This window comes from Polypterus senegalus, chromosome 3 (genome assembly GCF_016835505.1).
Source record: "Polypterus senegalus isolate Bchr_013 chromosome 3, ASM1683550v1, whole genome shotgun sequence".
Taxonomy (NCBI): Eukaryota; Metazoa; Chordata; class Cladistia; order Polypteriformes; family Polypteridae; genus Polypterus; species Polypterus senegalus.
Window position 1 is genome coordinate 282,330,571 of NC_053156.1, and position 26,950 is coordinate 282,357,520.

Here is a 26,950-nt window from a genome sequence, read left to right on the forward strand (position 1 = left end):
GCATCATTGTTGGTCTCACCTGATCTTTTATCTTTCACCTTAACTCTTCCATAACGCAATACTCCTGATACCTCCTTCCAATCGTTCCATCCACACTGCACTTTATGGGTTATTTCTACATTTAGTTTTCCATCTTGGGCTACCAATGATCTTTATATTTTAAACTCTTTTCAATAGCCCTCCCTGCAGGCTGACGTCTGAACCTGGATTGTCATCAAACCTCAAATATTCTGTCTCCTTCCTATTTATCTTCAGTCCTCTATCTTCCAAAGCCCTTCTCTATTCTTTCAACTTCCTCTCGGTTCCTCTTTTCCGATGTGTAACAACACAAGGGCATCAGTAAAAAGTCTTCAACAGAGCGATTGGTCTTTTATTCCATGATTTAACATATCCATTACCAGATTAAAGAGGTAAGGACTTAGAGAAGATCCCTGGTTCAGATCTACTCCAGTTGGAATCTTGTTTGCATCCTAAATTTACGTGGTTGAGCACTTATAAGCTGTGGGTTTATATGGGATATATTATACAGCAAGTGAGCAGACATTTCTCAAAGGTGATGTGGTTGGAAGCAGGAATAATCGGCAAATGTAAACATCTGAGCGACTTTGACAAGGGTCAACATGTGATGGTGAGATGACTGGGTAAGAGCTTCTCCAAGGTGGCCAAAAGTCGACCAAGGAAGGTCAACCAATGAATCAGCAAAAGGATCATGGACACCCAAGACTCACTGATGCACGTTGGGAGCGTAGGCTGGCCTGTCTGGTCTAATCCCACAGAAGAGCTACTGTGGCATAAACTGCTGAAAAATGCCAGCCATTAGCAGAAAGGTGTCAGAACACTGCATAGCCACAGTTCGGTCAGAGTGCCCATGCTTACCTCTGTCCACCACTGAAACCTTTTACATAGTCATGTGAGCATCAAAACTGGAGCAATAGATGGAGGGTGGCCTTGTCTGATGAATCACATTTTATTTTAGATCATATGGATGGCTGGGTGCTTGTGGGTAAATTACTTGGGGAAGAAATGGCAGCAGGATGCTTTATGTGAAGAAAGCAAGCCGGCAGAGGCTGTGTGATGCTCTGGGCAACGTTCTGCTGGGATTTCTTGCATCCTGGCATTCTTGAGGATGTTACTTTGATGTGTACCACCTACCTAAAGATTGTTGCAGATAATGTACACCCCTTTATTGTGGTGGTATTCCCTTATGACAGTGGCCTCTTTCAGCAGGATAATGCCCCTTGTAACACTGCAAAAATTGTTTAGGAAGGATTTGTGGAACATGATAAAGAGTTTAAGGTGTTGACTTGGCCTTCAAATTCTCCAAATCTCAATCTGATTGAGCGTGTGTGGGATGTGTTGGAGAAACAAGTTTGATCTATGGAAGCCTCAACTCGCAACGTGTAGGGAGGAAAGGCTCAGACGAAGAGTCAAATTAAGAGGAGCAGCAGGTGGAGCATTTGTGACTACACATAAAACAAAGGAGAATTAGGACGGCTATATAAAGGATCTACGGCTTATGTCTTGGCATTAGATACCCCAGGACACCTTCAGAGGTCTTGTGGAGTCCACACCTCTAGGGGTTAGAGCTGTTTTGGCAGCACAAAGGGGGACCAACACAATATGAGACAGGTGGTTTTAATGTTGTAGCTGATCGGTGTATTGTACCGTATGTATAATTTGAAAGTGACAAATAAAATTTCATTTGATTTGATTTGAAGTGGCAACAGGAAAAAACAGTCTGGCTTACTCAACATTTTTATAAAAAAAAATAACAATGCTGTAAGTGGAACCAGTTGAATAACAGTACAGCAGCACCCTAAAAAGGTTGAGTTATCGACAGAGTACCATGTGTGAAAGATAAAAAAAGAATTCTTTTAAAGGAACAGTTGGCAGACTTTTTTCAGTTCTCTTTTGAATGCAAACACAGGAGTTTGTTCTTAGGAAAAAAAGGGCAAATGTGAAAGAAACAAAGGTAGTTGATTAAGATTGTCCATTTAGACCAGAAAGTGACCAGAGATTAAATGGTTTAGATCAGGGTGGGGAACCTCGGTCCTGAGAGCCACATTTGCTGCAGGTTTTTGTTCCAAACCATTTTATTAATAATTGCTGATGAAGCACTGATTGCTCAACCAACATTTTTCTACTTCATTTTCGTGGTCTCGCCGTTAACATTTCCCACCCTTAATTGCTTAGTTTAGTCTTAAACAGGATGAATTCATTGCTTTTAATTGCTCTTTATTATTAAAAACATGCAAACGACAAAAGAACCAGCAGTTCTCCATCTCATTTGTTTCTGCTTACACCTGCGTGTATTCATTGTGAACACTCTGGTTTAATAGAATATTTGGAAATAAATTAAAAAAGAAAAAGTGAAGGACTGAAAATTACTCATTCATTTTAGGCTTTAATTCATTCAGATGATATCCTTGGGAAGGAAATATATACAGTATATATATATATATATATATATATATATGTATATATATATATATGTATATATATATATATATAGATATATTGACACGTGTGCATGGGAGGCAGCCAAAGGGCTTGAAGAGTGACAATTCCCTGTCTGACCAGGTGGTGGTGGTGGAGTGCACTGACTTTTTTCTCAGTCCTCTGCAGACCATTCACAGGAAATTCCACAGGGTTCCAGCACCTGTGATGACGTCACTTCCTGTCCAGTTCTTTAAAGCCGCCATCTTTGCCACATGTCATCGTTTCTGTTTTGGTCTTTGAACTGGACACAACTCCATTTAATCCAACCCTTTTGCAGCCAGAGCATAATATATAGGTGGCTGCCTCAAACCTTTTTATGTCTCCTGTCCATTCTTGTGACAGTTGTCACAGATGACCGGGGACACTGCCCGGCCGGGACGCCTGGATAGTCCCCGAGTTGGACAATACTTCTCCTCGGCCACGAGAGGGCAGCCCCCCGGGGCTATTTGGGGGCCACAGGGACGGAGCTGGGACGCTCTGTATGAGAGGACGTGGCCACCGCCAGGGGGCGCCCGACAATTAGAGAAGCCTGGATGGCAGCACTTCCACCACACCAGGAAGTGCTGCCGGAAGTAATTCTGAGGACACCCGGAGTGCTTCCAGGTGCTTTCCTGACACTTCCACCACGCCAGGAAGTGACGTCAAGGGGAGCACCTGGGGCTCATCCGGGTCATAATAAAAGGGGAAGCCTCCCTCCAGTAGAGGAGCCAGAGTTGGGAGGAAGGAGACGAAGTTTGTGAGGAGGAGAGAGGAGGTGAAAAGAGAGAAAGAGAAAGAAGAAGAAGAAGACAACAGTGAAGAGAGTTGGTGATTGAAGGCATTGTGGTGCGGAAAATATAAATAAAGAAGTGTTTTTTGGACATTCTGGTGTCGGTCTGTCTGTGTCTGGGGGTACGCTTTCCACACAGTATATATAAATATATATATGTAAATAAAATCCAACGTCCATCTGTCTGTCTGTCTGTCTGTCCGCTTTGCATGAGAGAACTACTTAACAGATTTAGATCTGTTTTTTTTCTTATAATTTGCTTGAACATTCCGGTTGATTTTGTGAATTCTCTCATCGCGCTCAGTATCATAGTTCTCTTGCGGTACTGATTTATTTGTGCAAATCCGAGAGAGACGCAGCAGACCGAGGGGAGGGGTTAGTGGACGAGGCGCCAGCTTCCGTATGAGTTGCTCTACGTCTTGCCACGTGTTGGAGTGCACCTCGCCTCAGCTTAGCTAGCAATACCTGTTTGTTCAGCAGACATTATCATCTAGAGATTGTTAAGGAGTAACGTTTGACGGTTTTGAGAGACAGAGATCACAGCTCCATGTGTTTTAGAGGGTAGCTGCTCACAGGCAGAGATATCATGGCCACTTCTTTTTCTCCCCACACAGGGGACGCTCTCCCGTCATAGCTGAACATGATCAGATATAGTGCCAACATTGGTGAGATTTACATTTTTTTAATTATTTTGTTGATTTTTTAAAATTGTTCTGTTTCACTACTACATTGGCAGGGCCATGGGGTCAGCTAGTATGATATAAGATTGACCTGACAAGCCATGAAATTAAAAGAGATCTGCTCTTGGTAAGGCAACAGGGTTGGAACAAAAGCCTGATGCCAGTGCGGCCCTCCAGGATTGACGTTGCTCACCACTGGTTTAGTTTTTTCTAAATCGGCTTCAGTCAGTCTCTCCAGGCCCCACTGTAGTTGGTGTGTGGCCAAAATCAGCAGCATTAATGAAGCCAGAGTGTCAGTGGGTGACACTGAAATTGAAAGGAAAACGTCTACGGTTGCAAGAATGACCCGTTATTGCAGACTTAAAACACTAACAAGCAGTAAAATTTAAAAAATGTCGGTTATTGGACTGGTTTCTAGTTAGGCAACTGAGTTGGCACAAAAACCCGCAGTCACTGCGACCCTCCAGGGCTGACGTCGCTCACCCCTGGTTTAGATGTAACTCTTGACAGTTTGAAATGGGGACACGAGGCAGGTGATAGAAGTGAACGCAAACTCTCAGTAGCTGAGCAGTAATGAGGAGTTGCGCTACCCTGAATTTCTCATGGCCTCCAAACTACATACTGAAACTGCAAAAAATGAGACATGGCCTGAATGGCTCCATTCTCATATAATTCAAGGAGCAGACCAGGCCACAGTTTTTATTTGAGAACCATTCCCCTTATTTCCCTGGATTTAACAGAAGCTGCACAACCGAGTTATTGACAGTCTCCAGGGGCATTTCACTCATCATTAACTCTGAGGTAATTTAATGATGATGAGCTGATGGTTATTTTTAATTTGCGCTTTGAAACAGAGGCCAATTTGGCCATTAGCACTATGTGCAGTTGCCCTTTCAGGGTTTGGCTTCAGTTAGCGTGTCATTTACCACTTATGTTGAAAGCTTATCTGCCTCTAGGAAAATCCCACCATTATTTCTAGGTATTATTTCCTTTTCTCTGAGCAGAGCATTACAATAACTTGAAATTTAAATTTTTTTTGCAACCAATAACTTGCTCCTATTTTCTTTATTGGCTTGAGAAAAGGTAATGGCCAGAACTCAGTACTAATGAATATGTGCAAATAAAGTATATATAACTCAGACAACCCCCATAAATAACAATCAAATTAATAAGGAGTATTGTCAGCTACCGAGGATCACATTACTTACCATTGGTGGCCTGGAGGGGTCGTCGCAGCTCCCTAAACCCCCAAACACAACTTCATGACACGGCCCTGAGTTACACAAAAGGAGTTTATTCAAAAGCACCTTCACAAAATGTCCAGTTTCTTTACTTCTATATATGCAATAAGCCTTAAGTTCTCCTCCTTCATCGCCCTTAAGACTTGGTCTGCTCCCTCCAGAGTCAAATGGTTTTAAATCCAGAACCCGAGGTACTTCCGATGCTTGGTCTATTACCTCAGAAAGCACTTAGGGGTCTGGCCGGACCCCAATGGTCCCTGTGCTGTTGGTATTCCACAGCCCCCCTAGGACAGACCCCCTGGGACCACACCTTCCATGCTTCCCTGTGAGTGTCCATATTGGGGTGTTTTAGAGGGGATGCTGCCACCCCATGTAAAGGGGGACATACCACTCATAGAAGGCCAATGCCCACTGTGCTGTATTTGCCCCTTCCACAGTCCATGCCAGGTGTTACTCTGTGGTTGCTAGAATGCCAGCCACAGAGCAGGGCATAACCAGGAATAGATTTTAGGGTGGGCCTGTGTAAAAATGGATATATTTTTCCTAAAAAATCCATCTCTTCAAACTGTGGTACATTCACATAACTGAATTATTAGGACCATGCAAAAGTTGAGCAAAAATAATTAAGGCAATCAAACGTTGTTGTGCCACAGCAGACATAACACACAAAATCAGTCCCTACCTATCCAATAAAGTTTTATGCCAGATGCAGACATTGAGGATTTGGATTGAACTGGTTGATGATTTCGTCACGATGTAGATTTTCAGCAAGATCGTGTGGCTGAAACGAACTGATGTCACGGATGATGTCAGAACACAGCATCTTTCGCTTTGCTGTATTTGATCCATTAGAATTGTTTGCAGAGAAACCTCAAGCCTTTCCCGTTACCATAGCTGTCGGAAATGATTGCAAATTAGGTTGAGTGGCTGGTTCGTCAATGGCTGACAAATCCATTGGTGGTTCTGTCACAGTATACTTGTCATTTGGGGCCTCTAAAGCTGGAGGCTCCACAGATGAAGACGCGGTTGAAATGTTTGCTCCAGTCACACTGTTGAATATCATGTGTCTCATTTGTGCCCGGGTGTTCCTCTTCATCGAAAAGAGGCTTTTTGAAAAAACTTGATATTTTCATTTGTTTTATCAGAAATAATCCCTCTCTTGGCATCATCGAAAATACTGAATTAAGCAACTAAAGGTTCTGTTAACTGTCAAATGACTCCTACCAATCAGGTTACACATACGCCCTAACACTGACCCGTTTATTTATTTATTGAAAATTCAATAAACCAATAGAATTTGACATACCACCTCAAAACCGAAGGAAAGATATAAAAATTGATTGAAAAATGAATTCATTGGCTTGGCCTATGGCCAATCAGGGTGGGCCTGAACCCAGCCAGGCCAACCCTTCCCTATGCCACTGCCCCAGGGTAGCTGCTACTGTAGCCTCTTCCTGCAGCCCTGTGCTGGCAAGGCAGGGGCATATCATTGCTCCCCAAATGAGCTTCGTATTCCTGGGCCAGGTAAGGGAACAGGAGCCATCCTGGCAGGGGCACCCATTGGTCCCTCACACCGTACTGTATTCTGATAAACTCTGCAGTGAGTTTTACATTTGTGTTTACATATATGTGCTTAGCAGAAGCTTTTATTCAAAGCGACTTACAAAAAAGGTCAACATAATTAAGTACACTTCCATGGTTTGTTAGCGTAGACATTTATATAGATAAGATATTTTTTCATTTCCAAGGATATCATCTAAATGATTTGATGCCTAAGACGGATAATTTTCAGTCTGTCACATTTTCTTTTACGTGTTTTAATAAATAGGACAGTGCATGATGTAAATTGAAACAAGTTAGATGGTGAACTGCTGGCTGCTTTGTCATTTACATCTTATTGCTAATAAGGAGCCATTAAAACAGCAAATGCAGCTGTTTAAGACTGAAATAAGTAATTAAGTGTGGGGAACCTTAACAAGTGAGACCATCAAAATGTCACTTCAGCAGTAAGTGCTTCATCAGCAATAATTGACCTCGTTGCATAAAGGAGTCGTCTACAATTGAACTGTTCAAAACGAGATTAAAGACTCATTTCTATTCACTTGCATTCAGTGACCTTCAGTGATTATATAACATTACGTCTATTTATTATGTATTTTATTTATGTTCTTATATTTTATGTCTATTTATGTTATTTGTTTGTTTTCTTTGATTCTATTATTGTAAAGCACGTTGGCAACAGCATTCCTATGTAGTTTTAAATGTGCTATATAAATAAATTGACATTGACATTGATATTGACCTCTCATTAAGAAAAAGGCTTGGAACAAAAACCTGCAGCCACTGTGGTCCTCCACTGGTCTGGGTTGGGAGGGACTGTTTTGGACCAAGTGTTACAAGACAAAGTTACAAAATTAATCACCAAGTGAGGAATGGGCGGTTGGAAAATCGATAGTACACCTTATGAGAAGGATTTAGGAGTCGTAGTAGACTCTAAGCTATCAACTTCCCGACAGTGTTCAGAAGCCATTAAGAAGGCTAACAGAATGTCAGGTTATATAGCACCTTGATGTGTGGAGTACAAGTCACAGGAGGTTCTGCTCACCCTTTATAACACACTGGTGAGGCCTCATCTGGAGTACTGGGTGCAGTTTTGGTCTCCAGGCTACAAAAAGGACATAGCAGCACTAGAGAAGGTCCAGAGAAGAGCAACTGGGCTGATTCCAAGGATGTAGGGGATGAATTATGAGGAAAGATTAAAAGAGCTGAGCCTTTACAGTTTAAGCAAAAGATTAAGAGGTGACATGACTGAAGTGTTTAAAATCATGAAGGGAATTAGTACAGTGGATCGAGACTGTTATCTTAAAATGAGTTCATCAGGAAGATAGGGACACAGTTGGAAACTTGTTAAGGGTAAATTTCTCACAAACATTAAGAAGTTTTTCTTTACACAAAGAACGACAGACACTTGGAATAAGTGACCAAGTGGTGTGGTAGACAGTAAGACGCTAGGGACTTTCAAAACTCGACCTGACGTTATTTTGGAAGAAATAAGTGGATAGGACTGGCAAGCTTTGTTGGGCTGAATGGCCTGTTCTTGTCTCGATTGTTCTAATGTTCTAAATCCAAACCAAACAGAAGTTTGTTACAATTCCTCGGTTTCAATAACCTAACAACTGTTATCACTTGAAATTGTAAATTCAGAAAATGTGGGAGTCTTCAAAAGCGTCAACAAAGAGTCAATAAATGTGGACAACTCATTTCATCAACATAAGAAAAGAGTTTGGATTGAGATTTGATGCAGCACAGAGGTGGCATCACCAAACTCCATTCATCAGCAGACCCGGATGGTCAAGAAGGAGCAAAGGACCTCACAAGTGTCTCCATATATGTAGGCGCTGGCTTGTTGGCTAGGCAAGCATCAAGGGTATGAGCTTCATGTTTACCGCTACAGGGAGCCCATATAGTGATTTGAAGGGAGGAGTGACATGTATCCACCTCAGCTGGTTGAACACAGAGATTATGAATCATCTGCAGTGGCCTGGTGACACTTATGCTCCTGCCACTAGAGAGTTGCAGTAGTGCAGACGTAATAAGACCAAAGCTGGGACTCTTGTCAGATACGGTCTGATCTTCTGTCAGATACGGTTTGATCTTCCTAATGTTGTATTGAGGAAATCTGCAAGACTGAAAGGTCGTTGTGACACGGACAATGTAGGACAGCTGGTCATCGATCACCAACCCACGGATGCATAGTGACATTGAGCCAAGCTGTCCAGAAATGGGGTGCTGATTACACAGACAAGCTGGGATAACAAGAAGATCCACCTTAGCCAGGTTGAGCTGGAGATGGCGTTCCTTCATCCAGGTTGCAGAATTAGTGAGACATTGTGAGATTCTAACCTGATGCAGAGTGGTCCTCTGGAGGGAATGACAGTTACAGCCGCGCATCATCAACATGCCACTGATATGAGAAACCATGGGACAGAATGATGGAGCCTAGAGAGGAGGTGTTCAGCAGCGTTCTGTTATCATTTTGTTTGAGCAGTGAAGGGGTGAGAGCTAAATACATTCACTGCTGAATAAATGTTCAGTGCTAGCATGTCACTCCAGCAAGTGTACAAGTGGAGTAGGAAGTTCTGAAATGGCCTGAGTTCTATGACAGACTCTCCTCAGCCAGGTCAAACAAACCAAGCATTGATACCTGAGTAGACTGCAGAAGATGAATGCATCATGACGGAAAATCAGCACACGATGCTGAATGAAGCAGTGACACTTCCCGACATCAGTTCAACACATCGCAGCATCCAGGATGTGCTCCGCTTTCACAAAGTGTCTGCCACAGCTGCTGAAAGGACGTCAGGGACTTCACCTCCAGTGATTACCACCTCCTTGGACCACTCAGATGGGTGGAAAGACTCAGATGAAGAGGAGCAGCAGGTGGAGCATTCGTGACTACGCACAAAACAAAAGAGCCATCCACTCACTTTGTAAGCTCTGGAGGATTCATATTGAATGCCATGGAGATTAAAGACAAATATCATACTGTTGTATGACACCTTTGCTGCAATAAATTCTGAAAAATAGTTTTCTTTTGGCTCACCGTCATGTATATACTGTAACAAAAGGCGCTATATAGGCACCTGACCCGACACAGATTCACACTGGAGATACGTATAAAATGAATAAAATGTAATTTTCCTTCACCTGTGGGGCTACGTCTTCCCCATAATCCCCACAGGCACAACACAGTCCCAAATGTACAAACACCACCAAACACACCACACACTCTTCTCCTTTCTCTTCCACCACCACTCCTCCCGACTCTGGCCAATGAGTGGTGGCTGCTGGCTCCTTTTATTAGGCACCCAGAAGTGCTCCAGGTGCTTGAATGCCGACATCCAGCTGCACTTCCGGGTGTGGCGAAACAAGTGCCCAAAAAGGGGCTAGCAGCTCCTGCTGCAGCACCCCCTGGCGGCGCCTGCGGAACCCAACAGGGCTGCACCAAACTCCAACTCCCATGAAGCCCTGCGGGACTCCGAGGCACCGCTGCAAGCCAGGGAGGCTGCTGTCTAGCATCCAGGAGGAGATATTGGGTTTCCCATGCTTGCTCCCCATGAACATATGCTGCAGGGGCAAAGTGGCCATTGTATAAAAACATGCTACATAAATCAATACAGTCTCAAACATATAATAATATATAAGTTTAAACAATTAAAACTCACTGCGGTGGGCTGGCGTCCTGCCTGGGATTTGTTCCAGCCTTGCACCCTGTGTTGGCTGGGATTGGCTCCAGCAGACCCCCGTGACCCTGTGTTAGGATATAGCAGGTTGGATAATGGATGGATGGATAAAACTCAAGAATCAGCTAGTATACTAAAAGAAAAAGAATCATAAGACTATTCATGAAAATGTTTTTTATTGAGCCGAATAAACTCAGGAATTAACCAGTAAAGCTCATCATCATTTACCAGTAAAGATCAATATAAAAAATCAATAATATGAACTAGCAGTGCTGCTACCTGTTTGCAATGAGTTGAAATCTAAGTAATCAGCAAAGACTTCAGTGTTAATGTTTTCAGTGCACCATGCAATGCATATGTCTTAGACGTATGCCATTTAGTATGAGATTTGTAAAAGCAGTATTAATGTTTGTGATGTGCCATCTGTTGGAATGACAAATGAAATGCATGTGTCTCTGTTATATGCCATTTGGTATAGGATTTATAAAAACAGTTTTAATGTTTGTGATGTACCATCTGTTGGAATGATTTATTTCTGTTATGCACCGTTTGGTTTGGGATTCATAAAGCAGTGTTAATGTTTGTGACATATCATCTGTTGGAATGACAACTGCAATGCATTTATCTCTGTTATATGCCATTTAGTATGAGATTTGTAAAAGCAGTATTAATGTTTGTAATGCGCCATTTGTTGGAATGAGTTATTTCTGTTATGTACCGTTTGGTTTGGGATTCGTAAAGCAGTGTTAATGTTTGTGATGTGCCATCTGTTGGAATGATTTGTCTCTGTGATGCGCCGTTTGGTTTAGGATTCGTTAAAGCAGTGTTGTTTGTTATGTGCCATCAGCTAGAATGACAAATGCAATACTTATGTCTCTGTTATATTCCATTTGTCATGGGATTTGTAAAAGCAGTGTTAATGTTTATGATGAGCCACATTTTTCAATAAAAGAGACATAGCAACCATAAGGGACGCACAAAGAGGACACACAGACAGACACACACACATTTAAGGTGGATAACATGTCCCATGTAGCATATTTAGTGTTTTTACAAATTATTCAAAAATGTAAAAAAAGCTTTTGTTTATTTTAAACTAAGTCTCAAATCATATACAAATACTTTTGTTGTAAAGGTAATAGTAAAGTCCTATGTACAAGTTACATGAAGAGACTTGCTTCCCAATGTACAAAGTTCTATCATGTAAACATAAAAATCTGATAGCCAATTCATCTTGGAATTCTCTCAGTACCTTCCTCAGGGCAAATAATAAAAGAAATAGTAGAAACGCACTGACAACCCAGGGCCATCTTAATAGTATCATGGACCCCCAGGCAATGTAGTGCACTGGAGCCCTTGTTTTGGCAGCAGAACAGAAACATACATAGTCATCAGAAACATCGGGAGCGCCTATGCTCCTGCAGCCCCCGGCCAGTGACCATTGTTCCCATATGTTAAGATGGCCCTGAGATGACCATCTTCAAGGAAAGCAAATGAGGGGGATGAGCTGTACGGGTGAATTCCTGGTGATCCTGGAGCTGATTAGAGCCAATACAAAAGCTTCTCCTAATGGTCTTATGATGCATTTTTGTAAGTACACCAGCTGTCCCTTGGATTATTCTGATTTAATTAGCAATGTGGTTTGGTTTCATTGAGGTGGTTTATTGTTACACATGTGGGAGTGTGTTTAAACAGTTTAGATGTTTGTATTAAGTAAGTTAATTGCTGACTTTAAATCAAATATCCATAAATCTCCACTGTAGAGCACTTGTACACCATCATGACTAATTCTGTTCCTTTTTCCCAATGTTGCAATACACGAGATGGTGGATCTAGTTGTCCAAAATACATAACCGCCTTTTACAAGAATAAAGAACCGCTGAAGGTGAACACTAAATTTAAGCAAAATATGGGAAATAAATCAAAGAATACAAACAATAGAAAAGAAGTCAATTAACAGAAAAATGGCATGCTGTATTAACATACTGGATTACTGAAGTGCACGCTTTACACAAATATAAATAAAGAAATCTCAGTAAATTTTAATTTTAAATTTTACCGATACAATAAAATCACAGCCATCATTATGTAACATCATGCGCCTGACATGATCGCTTCTGTGAGTAAATTATAAGGAACAATTCTGATACCATACCATACCGCCTTCAAAACCTGCTTATTTCTAAAGGCAATTACATGTCCTGCAAGAACAGGGAACAAGGCAGGAATCATCCCCTGGATAGGGGGCCACACACACACACACACTTCAGAGGCCGATCCTAACCTGCATGTCTTTAACTCTTTCAGGGCTGATGCTGACTTTTGAAAAATTCAGGAGTCGAGGACGGTAATCGGCTGTAAACTGTGACAAAACTCACCCTTAAGTTTTAGTTCGACTCTCTCTGCGTTAAGGAAAGTTACGTAGCTTTGTTGATTTGACCTCGATTCACTGCGCGTGAATGAGCAGTAAAGAGTAAACAGCTTCCAAAATGGCATCGACATCTGCCGAGACTAAAGCAAATGTGCAAAAGTAAAATACTCCATGGACGTTTTACGTATTATCTCTGAATTGAGTTTGATGCAAGTGATCTGGAGATGGATATCAAAAACAAAGTGAGGTACGGGCAGACTATCGGTCCACAGTTGATCGTGGTGCTGAGCACGTTTGTGTCGCTGATACACCTACAGCTGCATTCGCCGAGGAGGACCACAACTTAAGATGACGAGGTACAAACCATATTGCGTTACACTATGACTGCCACCGTCACCCACCTGCTGTGCGAAGACAGAGAGGTAGCCAGCCCGCCATGCATTCCTGCTGCCAGAGATGCCGAACAGGCCTCAACAGAAGCCACAGCACATAGCAACAGACGTTTTATGTTGATTTTATCTGTGAAACCAGTGCATTGTGTGGAAAAAAATTCAGCCCTCAAAGAGTTAAACTGTGTGAGGAAACCCATGCTGACACAGGGAGAACCCGGGACCCCGATCTCTTTACTGTGAGGTAGCAGTGCTACCATTGTACCAATGTGACACCTACGATAATAATTAAAACTTTTAATAGTACAGTAATTACCAATCCCTTATAGTTCTCATCAAAAGATGCACCAGGCAAGCATGAGAGTGCCTCAAGGACTGGTGCTGAGCCCTTTCTTCACTCCATATGGCATCAGCGTACTAAACCTTTATTTGCCAATGAATTTAGAAAGCTTTCACCCATTCGTTGCTCAAATTAACAGATGGCAGCCCGGTGCTGCTCTTTGGTGTATGTTTCGGTGGGGCTGCCGTTCTTTACACAGCTACGATGGCATCACGTGGCTCCACAGATCCGTTTTTGGGTTTTGGTAAAATGCCACAAACCAAAGACATCAGCAAAATGATGAGCAATTGTTGCTGCTGCCCATCTGCCTTCATTTTAGACATTAAAGGGTCTTTTTCTGTTAATACAATGTCAAAAATGCCAAATTACAGCCACTGGTATGAAACAAAGAAATATGAAAACTTCCTTGGGGGTGAAAACCTTTTTAGGTACAGTATGTTCCTATTTTATTTGTTAAAAGAAACTCTCGAGTTCGTCTTTCACAACAATATGCATACATGTTGTGTGATCTTCCTCCCATACTGTATGTACATTCAGGTTAGATTAATCGGTGACTCAAACTTGGCTCCCTGTAATGGAAAAAAGTGGATTGAGAAAATGTACAAATCAATTAATGGAAATGTTCAAAATGTCCACCAAGCGCTTCTAGACAGTGCTGACAGCAGTAACCAGCGGCATGATAAACATTGTCCAGTTCAATTACTGAGACCTTCACGTTGTTTATGCTTTGCATTCTGGATATCATTACTCTTTTTGGTTGACGTGGAGTTCTACATTTTATCTGTTTGCAGTACCTTACTGATTACAAAGGGCTACACTACAGCTGCACTAAAACATCTGCATAATGTAAAGTGCAAGCAGCATACTTGTATATCTCGGCAGTAACCTTTAATACTTTCAGTTGTTCTCTGATATCTAACGTGAATAGCGCATGAAGATTTGCATTGTGGACCACAAACTAATTCTTCTCTTCATACCAAGTACATATATTTAATCTATTATGTGCAGTATTCAGCATAAATGAGTACATCCCAAAAGACTGTTCATAAAATCATCCACCTCCCATTAGAATTAATACTTACTATGGGATCCTATGCCACAAAACAGTCCCGCAAATCCGGTTTCTTGGTTGCAAATGAAATTAGTTTATAGTTTAATAAAACTAAATTATAGAGTTTTAACAAAATGATTTAAGACCCTGCGGTGGGCTGGCACTCTGTCCAGGATTGGTTCCTGCCTTGTGCCCTGTGTTGGCTGGGATTGGCTCCAGCAGACCCCCGTGACCCTGTAATTAGGATATAGCGGGTTGGATAATGGATGGATGGATGGATGATTTAAGACCACAAAATGAGTCCACCCCAGTGAAGTTGTTAGGACTAACCCTTGACAAAATGCTAATTTAAAGGAACTCAACAACCGATGAACCGAATCAGTCATCACACAGGTGACCACCAGACAACCGACTGCCTGCTACTATATGAGATGCCCCTTCAGTCTCAGCTTTATATAATATATCTCACTACTTCAGTTTAGCACACCCTGACTAGAGCTGCTGATTAACTGTACAGACTGCATCTCAGTTGTTAGTCATTAGCACTAAAACATAAGTAACATGATAGTTATAATTTGTTACTAACCCTCACCGATTCTGTTTCTCTTCTTGGTATTCAAATGTGGCACTCGGTGCCACTGCCCACCTGCCAGGTTGTTTTGCCTGCCTAAGGTAAAGTCATCTCTGATGGATGATCGTAGGAATCATCGGATAGAGGGGTCCTTACATTGGATTGGCTGGCCCACCGCTGTCTCAGCTGTGGAATGGCCAATAGGGGGAGGCAGCTTGATGGGGACTCTAAACAAATCCAAATCCTATGATGTGATATCATCTACGGTTAAAGTCTGCTCCCTACTTGTAATATTTTTATTTTTATACTGTAGTAATTGATGATTACTAGTGTTCTGTTCTGTATATTGTATTGTATTGAACCCCTTTTTTGACACCCACTGAATGCCCCACCAACCTATAAAGGGTCCATTTTTTCCCCACAAGAAGAGAAACTGAGCAGGTGAGGGTGAGTAACAAATTACAACTATCATATTACTTTGTTTTAGTGCTAATATATTAAAATAAAATAAAATATTTTTATTTTTATTTTTTTCATTTTTTCATTTTAATTTTTATTACTATTTAATTTAATATTGTTTCTTTGTATCAGTATACTGCTGCTGGATTATGTGAATTTCCCCTTGGGATTAATAAAGTATCTATCTATCTATCTATCTATCTATCTATCTATCTATCTATCTATCTATCTATCGAATGACCAGCAACAGAGATGCAGTCTGTACAGTTAATCAGCAGCTCTAGTCTGGGTGTGCTAATCTGAAGTAGTGAGTCTTTTTGGGGAGTTTATCCTTGTCTTCTTAGAGAATCAAGGCTGGGTGGCTATCATGAGGCAGGGCCTGTTAAAGCCCATTGCAGAACTTCTTGTGTGAATTTGGACTCTACAAAAATAAATTGTATTGTGTTGTGTTGTAAGTGACAGTTAAGGGTGGTATTTGACAAGGAAAAACTCCTCCTGTTCACTTTTGACAACAAGGACAGCACATGGAAGCGAAATGTCACAAGACTTGAGAATGAAAGCCATTTCTTTATACACACACACAAAACAAATTGAAGACTATGCAAAAATGAGTAAAGCATTGCTTATCAGTCAGACTACAGGAACAAAAGTGATTCAGAAATTCAAAAAGGACGGACTTGTGACAAGAACATCTAGGCTACTCATGGAAGTTAACACCTTGACATGAGTGTTTTGAGATAAGACAATTTCAATTGAAGTACATCACAATTAGTTAAAGCTGGGGTGACTGTTTACCATGACACAATACCAACATATGCTGCAGAGGAGTGGCATGCAAGGGAGTTGTCCTTGCAGGACGCCATTGCTGAAGTCCATGCACAAAAAGCCCATTTAACATTTGCCAGGGCCCACCTTGACAATGGTGAAGACTATTGGCACTCAATGCTTTGGAGTGATGAGGCAAAGGTAAATCTTTTTGGAACTGATGACATCCAAAATGTATGATGTCGCAAGGGCGAGGAGTAGAATGAAAAATGCATGGTACCCACAGTAAAGCAGTGCCCTTCTGTGGGGTTGTATGAGAGTTGCAGGTGTTGGGGAATTACACTTTATTGACAGCAACTTAAACTCCTAGATTTACTTTGAAATACTGAAGGAGAAGATGCTACCATTTCTCCATGCCCTGGGTCACTTGGCACTCTTTCAACATGATAATGACCCAAAACATACATCCAAGGCCACTACTGCATTTCTGAGGAAGATCAACCTGAAACTGATTCAGTAGCAAAACATGTCAACCAACCTCAACCAACAGAACACCGGTGGGCAGTTCTGAATTAACAGGTAGAGAGCATCATTCTCCATCCAGCCTCCAGGCTCTGAAAGAACTCAGTCTCCAAGAGTGGTGAAAGACAGACGTGGCAGCATGTCGCCAACGTGTTCTTTCCATCTCTAGAAGAGTTGGTGTTGTTCTTAAGAATCACAGAGGTCATACCAAATATTAGATTTGGTGGAGGTGGTTATACTGTGTGTTCATTTTATCAAAACCTCATTTGGATAAAATGTATTATTGTTGTTATCCAAATATTGTTGGTGACCAAGCTTTTTTTGTTCTTAATTAAACTTGTGTTTATGAAAAGTCAGTTTTGTCAAAATGCTGCTAATTGTTCTGGTGTTCACTCAGTCAGTGGTTCTCAAACTGTGGGGTGGGCCCCGCTAGGGGGGTGCAAAGTAACAAAAAGGGGGTCGCGAAGATGTGAAAAAAAACAAAACAAGAATCGAAAATATGAATTGAAACCAAAACAAATTAACTTAAACTACATTCTGATACTAGAAAAATAAATATAGAGTTAAATAAATGTCGATAAAAGTTAAGAAGGTATAATAAAATGTGCATCTATAATATATCATTAATTAAAAAAGAACAAATTGGTATTATTGGGCTCCTTTCAAAAAAAACATTAGGGGGGCGCGATTAAAACTGTTATGAAAACTCAGGTCGCAAATATTTAAAGGTTGAGAAACACTGCACTAAGTCTAAAATTCTGAAATTATAGAGGATGTGCACTCATTTATGGTGCAGACTGTATATAAAGTGACAGTTACAGCTCATGGACAAAGGGGAATTTATAGGGTTTGATGTTTGACTTTCAGAAAGGTGCCACATGAGAGAATGGGCATCAAACTTATGAAAGTGGGAGTTCAAGACATTATGTGTAGAAATAGGAGGCAGAGGGTGATCGTGCAAGGAACCTTATTAGAATTAGCTGATGTTTAGAATGGTGTCCAACAGGGGCAGTGCAAGGGGCGCTGCTGTTTTTAATATATATAAATGATTTGGATAGGAATATAAATAGCAAGCTGGTTAAGTCTGCAGATGATGCCAAGCTCGGCAGATTAACAGATTGTTGAGAATCTGTTGAATCATCACTAGTGATGAGCGGGCACCAAAGTGTTCGGGTGTTCGGTCCGAACACATCGCGATGTTCATGTGCTCTACCGAGCACCCGAGTATAATGTAAGTCAAAGGGAGACAACCAGACACCCCCTGCTCTGAAGAGGGGAGGGTGCCTGGTCCATTGGAAAAGGTCAGAAAGTGACAGAAACACCACCCATGTTAATCGGAGTCGTGCAGGTCTGTCAGGTGGAAGACAACATTTAACAAGTGGAGAGGTATGTACTTGCGACCAGAACAAGTTGAGTAACTTGAGAAAAAGAGAGGACTGGGCAGTCCTAGGGGTGCCAGTCGCCGGAGAGCATCATAGACATGTTCGGTGTGTTCTCCGAAAGCCCATTTTTAATGTTTTAAAAGTCCGGACACTTAGCGTTGCTCCTGGTCATTCGCATTCCGTGATTGTCCCCCTGATCAGTGACGTGCGGTGAGGTTCATGGCTGGTGAGGCACTGACTCCTTTAGAGTCCGTAAGATTTACAAATATATGAACCCAAAAGAGCAGCTTATTCACTATTCGATTGGCAGCCAGCGTGCACATTGACTACTGGTTACATTTCATAACTCATCAGCATTTACATTTAGAGCGACAGGAGAGAGCGCATTTGATCCACACCCTTCCGTGTGCTCTAAATTAGCCGTTGCAATTCCACAATTCATACTCATTCAATACAAATAAAAGTATAGAGTCACAAGGCTACTGGCATTACAGTGAGGGCGGTACTTACCTGCCCCTTGATTGGCTGTCTCCAACCTGCTCAACGTGCGGGGTGGAGACTCGAGCATGGCACTACTCGAATGAGCAACACATGTTCGGCCGAGCATGCTCACTCATCACTAATCATCACAGAAAGACTTGGACAGGCTTGAATAGATTTGTGGCAGATGAAGTTTAATGTCAGTAAATGTAAAGTATTACACATCGGAAGTAAAAATGTTATGTTTGAATACACAATGAGAGGTCTGAAAATCGAGAGTACACCTTATGAGAAGGAGATAGGAGTCGTAGTCTTCTAGACCGTGTTCAGAAGCTAATTAAAAAGGCTAACAGAGTGTCAGGTTATATAGCGCTTTGATGTGTGGAGTACAAATCCAAGGAGGTTCTGCTCAGGCTTTATAACACACTGGTGAGGCCTCATCTGGAGTACTGGGTGCAGTTTGGGTCTCCAATCTACAAAAACGACATAGCAGCACTAGAAAAGGCCCAGAGAAGAGCGACCAGGCTGATTTCAGGGCTACAGGGGATATGAAGGAGGAAAGAGTAAAAGAAAGTTAAGAGAAGACATGACTGAAGTATTTAAAATTATGAAGGAAATCAGTACAGGGGATCGAGACTGTGACTCTAAAATGAGTTCATCAAGAACACGTGGATGCAGTTGGAAACTTGTTAAGGGTAAATTTCACACAAACATTAGGAAGTTTGCTTTACACAGAGAACCACAGATACCTGGAATAAGTGACCCAGTAGTATGGTAGACAGCTGGACTTTAGGGACTTCCAAAACCACAATTGATGTTATTTTGGAATAGGCTGAATGGTTTGTTCTTGTCCAAATTATTCTAATGTCAAGGTGGGTGCCGGAGGTACAAATATCCTATCTATACGGAATCACAAACAATTACAAATGAGTCGCTCATCTTTTAGAAGCTAGGTAAGATGGCATTTTTGTTTGGATGCGTTTATGAGAATCTTTAGGTGCTTTCCTGTCCCTGAGCTAATGTTCAATAGACAGCGTTAATTTGTAAGAGCATTATATATAAACAAGCAGATCAGTTTCACTAAAGAAAAAAAAATGTTCAGATTTTTCTTCCTGTCAGTCCATGGCCCCTGGACATTTTCAAAGATCATAAGCAAAGTTCAGCTTCAAAGTAATAATTATTCCTTTTCCTGATAAGGAAATTTTAAAATTGGGAATAGTTAAAAGAGTTACCTTAGGATGTAATTGACATTCAAGTTCAAATGATAATGTTTGTGTTTGCTTCTTCCATTCAGTTTAATCTTTCCGATCTCTTTGATGTTACACAAAGGCAATCAGATACAACTTTTAAATTGACCCTGGCAAAGCTGAGATGCGCTGATTAAATACAACTTGAGCCGCTTAAGGTGCTCCGTGATAGCAGATAACATTAAAATGTAAATGAAGCTGGCTGGGAAGACTGACTCGTTTGAAAATGTACTAAATTTGAAACACTAAATGGGGCAAAAGTGAATCATAGCAGATAAGCAAATTCTGTGGAGATACAATCAGAGTATTTTCTCATAATGAGCTTTGGTTTATGGTATTGGTTGCAGTTTTCGAAAGACCGTGAAGGAAGTTTACATATTTAGTCCTTGTTACATTTACCATGAATGGTGCTGTAATAAAAAGAGACTGGCTGTGCCAGCTGCTCACATTCCTACTGATTTAGTAGCAGTAGTTGTGTTGTCGTGCACAGAGTATAGTAAAATTCTTTCTTGCATGTCGGACCAACGCGTAACACATTCTCCATTGCCATGATAAAGAAGAAAGTATTGAAACTCCATTTCTTTTAATGGAATACACAAGCCAGGTTACCCGTCATCTCCTGTACCTTGGTTTCCAAACCACTTTTTCAGTAACACATCGTCCCACCTGCAACCCCAACAAGGGTCACCTCTTATCACGTCATCTTTGTTTTTTCTAATTAAAATGACTGCTAGTTCAATGCGCCTAAGGATGGGAGAAACTCTTTTAGTTTAGGAATAAATCTGATTCTACAGGGGAAGGGTGTTCAGGCAAAAAGTGACAGCTACTGGCTTTTACATCCTGCATGAAATTATTCTAATCAATAGTCAGTGATCAGATATGTTCAGTTTGACACAAGACGATCATCTCCCTTATGCACTGGATGCCTTTGACATCTAACCACTGGATTTTCCTTGCCACTCTATCTGAACCTGGCATCACAGATGGTCTGAGCCCTACCTCTCATGTGTCCCAGAGAAGAAGAGATGTCTAATTTGTATCAGGCAAACACAGGGGTGCCACAAGGATCAGTGCTGGGTCCTCTCCTCTTCCCTTTGTACACTATCTCACTTGGCCCTTGTTTTGTCTTGGTATATTACTCTACGTACTTTCCCCTTTTGTATTATTAATATGTAGCCTTAAGGCGGCACAGTACCGCAGTGGGTAGCGCTGCTGCCTCGTATTTAGGAGATCCCGGTTCGCTTCCCGGGTCCACCCTGCCTGGAGTTGGTGTTCTCCCCATGTCTGCGTGGATTTCCTCCGGGTACTCCAGTTTCCTCCCATAGTCCAAAGACATGCAGGTTGGGTGCATTGGCGATCCTAAATTGTCCCTAGTGTGTGCTCTGTGTGTGGATGTTTGTGTGTGTGGGCCGTTCAGTGGGCTGGCTCCCTGCCCTGGATTTGTTTCCTGCCTTGTGCCCAGTGTTGGCTGGGATTGGCTCCAGCAGACCCCCGTGACCCTGCAGTTAGGATATAGCGGGTTGGATAATGGATGGATAGATGAATATGTAGCCTTTGTCAGAATGCCTCAAATCTCAAAGACTTACCACTGTTTATAACGTATTGTACCATGTAACATCTCCCTACCTTCCCTTCAACATCTATAATCTCAGGCAGTTAGGTGTAGTAAAAGACAAGCAAAAGTTAAGTTATAGTTTAAATAATGTATTATTGATCATATTCAAAAATAATAACTGTAAGCAAAGTACAAGTGAATATTGGGAACTATACAACCTGATAAATGCTGATGTGTAGTTTCAGGTGGCACACAGACTTGCAGTTACTTAAAATGTCTCTAGTTAAGGCACCGTTTTTGGTCAGCTTTCATCAGAACAAGCCGCATACCTGTCTCAATATGGCTGCCGAGCTGTGCTCATCATTGTATTGTCCTTTTCAGTTCATGGTGTGTGAGATGCTCCTTCATCAGTTGGTAAGAAAGAGAGAGAAGGGTAAAGCAAGCAAATTTATAGATTCTCTGTCCAAGCCCTACAGCCAATATGGTGTTGTGGTACTTAATGGCTTCAAGAAACTTTAGACCAACAGAATTCTGGTGCGACACTAATGATTTCACACCGGCCCCCCAATACCATTTGCTCATCTGATGCTTGCCAGCTCGGTAGACTGGCTTTCCTGTGGGGGTTGACTGAGAGAGTCCTGCACAGAAACACTTGTCAAACTGGTTTTAGGTACTTTTCCCCCAACCTTGTCATAAAATTCACTATCCTGACTAGACCATCCATCCATCCATTATCCAACCCTATAGCTATATCCTACCTACAGGGTCACGGTGGTCTGCTGGAGCCAATCCCAGCCAACACAGGGTGCAAGGCAGGAAACAAACCCCGGCAGGGCGCCAACCTACCACAGGGCCCTGACTCAGTCCTAGGGGGTAAACATGAATGCTTCTCACTAATGAAATACTCATATTCCACTGCTTTGCCTAAGTTACAAATAAAGACATACAAAATATTTATCAACTTGTATACAAAATTTCATACCACAATAGCCCTATCGTCTAGTCCCGTGGATTCCCATATCAGCCCTATGGAGATGACATGCAGCTGTACCTTTACCAGAGGACCACACTGTCTGAGTTACAATCTTAGCTTTTTAATATACCCTGCGGATAAATTCATTGTCAAAATTGTCATTTTATTTGACCTTAAAGGGTCAGAATGCAGGATCAGTCATTGTACACCACCCCTGGAGCAATTTTCAAGTTAAATGCCATGCTCAAGGGCCCAACAGAGTAGGATCTATTCTGGCAGTAATGGGATTTCAACCAACAACCTTCCAGATGCCAGCAGAGATTCTTAGCCTCAGAGCCACCACTCCGCCCTTTCTCACTGATATCTCAACTTGGATGAAGGAACTCCAGCTCAACCTGGCAAAAAAAAAGACCTTCTTGGTAATCCCAGTTAGACTGTCTATTGGATACACTCCAACTCTGTTTAGCTTGGCTCATTATCTCTAACATCTACCAAATCAGTACACAATCTTGAGTTGATGATCGATGGCCAGCAATCCTTCATTGATCACACTGCCACTGTCTCTCACACATGCAGAATTACTCTCTGTAACATCTGCAAGATCAGGTCATGTCTGATGGAGTATGCAGCACAACCTCTGGCTCAGACATTGCTTATGTCACACCCAACTACCATAACTGAATGTTGGCAGAAGTACCTGCCTGTGCTACCAAGCTGCTGCAGGTGATTCCAGATGCAGTGCCATGTCTTGTATTTAACCAGCCATGACAGGTTCATGTCACTCCTCTTTTCAAATTACTCCAAATTAAGAAGTAACAGTTAATTTGTATCACTATGGCTAGTGCTGGTGCCCCAGAGCTCCTGAAAAACTATGTGTGAATCCCAAGCTGGCATCAGTCTGAGCACGAGTTTTCTCTGCCTGGTCAAGTTCTCTTCCAAACCCCGAAAATGAGTTGTTAAATTAAGCTATTTCCTTTGATCCTTATGTATAATTTGATACTATCCATATGTATGGTGTTCACGTCAATACCTCGACTCAATACAAGTTAGAACCATGCAATGGGACTCAGCCTCTGTAGTTAGAACATAACGTGGCAAACGCGGACGCAGTATTGCATGATTGGCCAAGAATGTTCGAATGCTTCAGTGACGCCGCTGGATGGCCGAGTATAGTAAGTCGGTGTTGGTTCGAGCAGTAAGTTCAGTTGCTTTTTGGAACGTTGGTTTAGTAGGACGTACTTTCCAGGACTAACATCGTCGACTGACTTAAACCCATCGACAGCTCCAGAACCGTAAGTAATTTAGAACGTATCGCCATTTCCTTGGTACGTCAAAATCTATCTTAGGGCAGTTCGGTTTTGGCATCTGTCCTTTCCAACATCTTATTGGCAGACTGAGTAATGACGGCTGGGTATTAATAACGGACATTGTTTAAATTTAAGCCGATCTCAGATCTAAAATGACCACGGCAACATAATTTATACTCCGACTCTGATCAGAGTCGTAAAATACGGTTTGTTTTGAAAATTTGATTGCCGGAAAAAATCAAATGAGGTGCGCCGAAGAGCTGAGTTCACGTCTCGCAGCCACGTTTAAACAGGAAGCTCTTCATTATGGACTATTTTAAGCACAAATCAGTGCCATGATAACAAAATCATTTCAAGGACTTAAAAAACAAATAATTCTTTGCAGAGAAAGTATGGATTTCACAAACGTAGAATTTGTAGCCCGATTCGATTGGGCTCCCAGTCGCTAGTTTAAAAATAATTTGCCCTAGAATGGGCTGGTTTACTATTGAAGGTTCATTCTTGTCTTTTGCATGACACTGTTGGGTTAGGGTTCTCCTCCCAGTATCTTGGAATAGAATATTCCAGGCGGGCAGATGGATGGAGCATAAAGCCCTAATATTGTTCTTTTTTTTATGTTTCACAGGCGGCTATCAGGAAATCGCCTCAGGAATATCCCATCCCAAGCCTTCACTGGACTCTACAACCTAAAAGTGCTGTAAGTAAGAGATATTAATGTGGTTATTTCATAAGGAAAAGAAAGAGTTTGTAAAATGATGCATGCTTGGGAAGCCATTTCCTGCAGTTGTAATGGTTGATGGTTTTTGTTTAATTGAGACCTCATTGAAGACATTTCCTACTGTTAATGGAGCATATCATTGAATAAGCTGGCATTAGCTGGTGAAACGAGACAGTAATCTGGAGAGCAACTGCTCTTCACAAAAGTAAGAAGAAAGAGCATTAGAGGGCTTAGTTTATATCTTAAGTGTACAGGTGATGAGGACAGCGTACAATAATGATTTGTTTCCTGAACATTTTTGGGTGTATCCTATTGAATGCTAATCAGTTTCAGATTTTCCTATTGTATAATTGTAATTACCTGTTTTTGTGATTTCATTTCATATTATAATTATACATATACAGTACAACAACTACAACTGCCACATCTGTGGTGACCTATAAGTAGTGGCACTGATACTAAGAACACAGATCACATGTACCAACTACTGCAAATGGGACAACCGAGCTAAAGAGTCTCATTACGTTAAGAACTGGACACTCCATAAGAAAAGAAAAGTGTGGAACGTAAAGTACATGTTGGCCCAACAGAGAAAACTTTGCGTCTACTTCATAAAATACTTGGACCAATGAAATATTTTGTGAAAGTAACGAACAAGGAAGGTAAAGGTTTTTGGTATTTGAGACAGAGGTTTTCCATGAATAGCCGATGCCAAGATTAAGGATGGTGCACAAATCAGACATGTCATCAATTACAAGCCATTCAAAGATCTGCTAGTGGGGTCAGAGGAGACACATGGAAGGTATTTAAGGATGTTAAGAATTTTCTCGGCAGCTGGCTGATAACATCTTTCACGCCCACAAAACCATAAAAGTGCAACTTGTCACTAAAGATCCATTTTCTGTGTTCACACAAGGACTTCTTCCCTGCTAATCTTTGTGCAGTAAGTGATGATCATAATGAAAGGTTTGACCAGGACATCCCACTGTCAACACTTGAGGGCAAGTGTAATCCATCAATTCTGGTTGACTATTGTAGGGCACGAAAATGAGAAGCATGAGACGCTAAGTACAAATGAAAATCATCCACAATTGAACTATTGCAATGTGTCAGCATCATTAAGTGGTTAAACACACTGGAGTCAATAAACGTTCATTACACGTTTCTACACATTTCTATCAAATATGCTCTGTCTGAAAATATATTTCTGTTCTGCTTACCATAATAACCAAAAATGTTTCAGGAAGTAAAACATTTGAAAATATTTGATGTCTAATTGCATGATAATCGTCCTTAATAAAAGAATAAGAGTCTGCGTGTCTGTTTGTCTGTCTGTCTGGTTGCTATAACCCTGTTATTCCAAAAGATTATGCATCAAAAGCATTTGAAGTAATAAAATGTATTGCATTTCTCAGTGTAACAAATGGCACATCATAAACATTAACACTGCTTTTATGAATCCCATACCAACTGGCATATAACAGAGACATAGCCATTGCATTTCTCAGTGTAATAAATGGCACATCACAAACATTAACTCTGCTTTTATGAATCCCATACCAACTGGCATATAACAGAGACAGAGCCATTGCATTTCTCAGTGTAATAAATGGCACATCACAAACATTAACACTGCTTTTGTGAATCCCATACCAACTGGCATATAACAGAGACATATGCATAGCATGGTGCACTGGAAATGTTAATGCTGAGGTCTATGTTGATTTTTTGTGGACTAAGCAACGGAAACAGACAGGAAAACATTTCAAATTCACCACCACACGTTTATTTTACAGTATTTACAAAGTTCAAAGTGCACCACAAACCCCAAGACTTCCCCAAAAGTCCAGGCCTCTCACACTATCTGCCTTTCTCTTCGGGCCGCCTCCACTCTCTCTTCTCCTACTTCGTCCACTCCTCACCCGACTCCAGCCTTGAATGAAGGGAGGTGGCCCCTTTTATGCACACCCGAATGTGCTCCAGGTGCTTCCCGCCAATCTCTCGCCGACATGCCCCAGTGTGACAGAATTGCCGGCTGTATCCCCGGAAGCACTCAGTGTGTCCCTGCTCCTCTTCCCCCCAGCACTTCTGGTTGTGGCGGAAGTGCTGAAGTCCAGGGTCTCCAAGGTATTGGGGCGTACCCTGGCGGTAACCACAGGCCCCTACAGGGTTGAGCTTCCAAGCTCCCTACCCGTGGTCCCCAAAGCAACCAGAGCGGTCGCCCCCACATGGTCTGGGGAAGACACAAGCCCTCCTTAGGTCCTCCTGGGCATACCGGCCGGGTTGCCTCCCCAGCCGTCTCTGACATTGTTTAGATTTCAACCCATCTTATATGAGTAGTACAGCTAGTCAACAGAATAAAGATTTAAGCATTACTCCATTAACATT

At 41.7% G+C, this 26,950-nt stretch overlaps 1 protein-coding gene across 1 annotated transcript in view; it reads left to right on the top strand.

Annotated features, from left to right (window-relative positions):
* Positions 1-26,950, top strand: part of LOC120526245 (leucine-rich repeat-containing G-protein coupled receptor 6) — a 410,078-nt gene that overhangs the window by 220,336 nt on the left and 162,792 nt on the right. Inside the window, exon 3 of the mRNA XM_039749315.1 lies at positions 24,470-24,541. Within this exon, the coding sequence (XP_039605249.1) occupies positions 24,470-24,541 (72 nt within the window). The remainder of the gene's footprint in view (positions 1-24,469; positions 24,542-26,950) is intronic.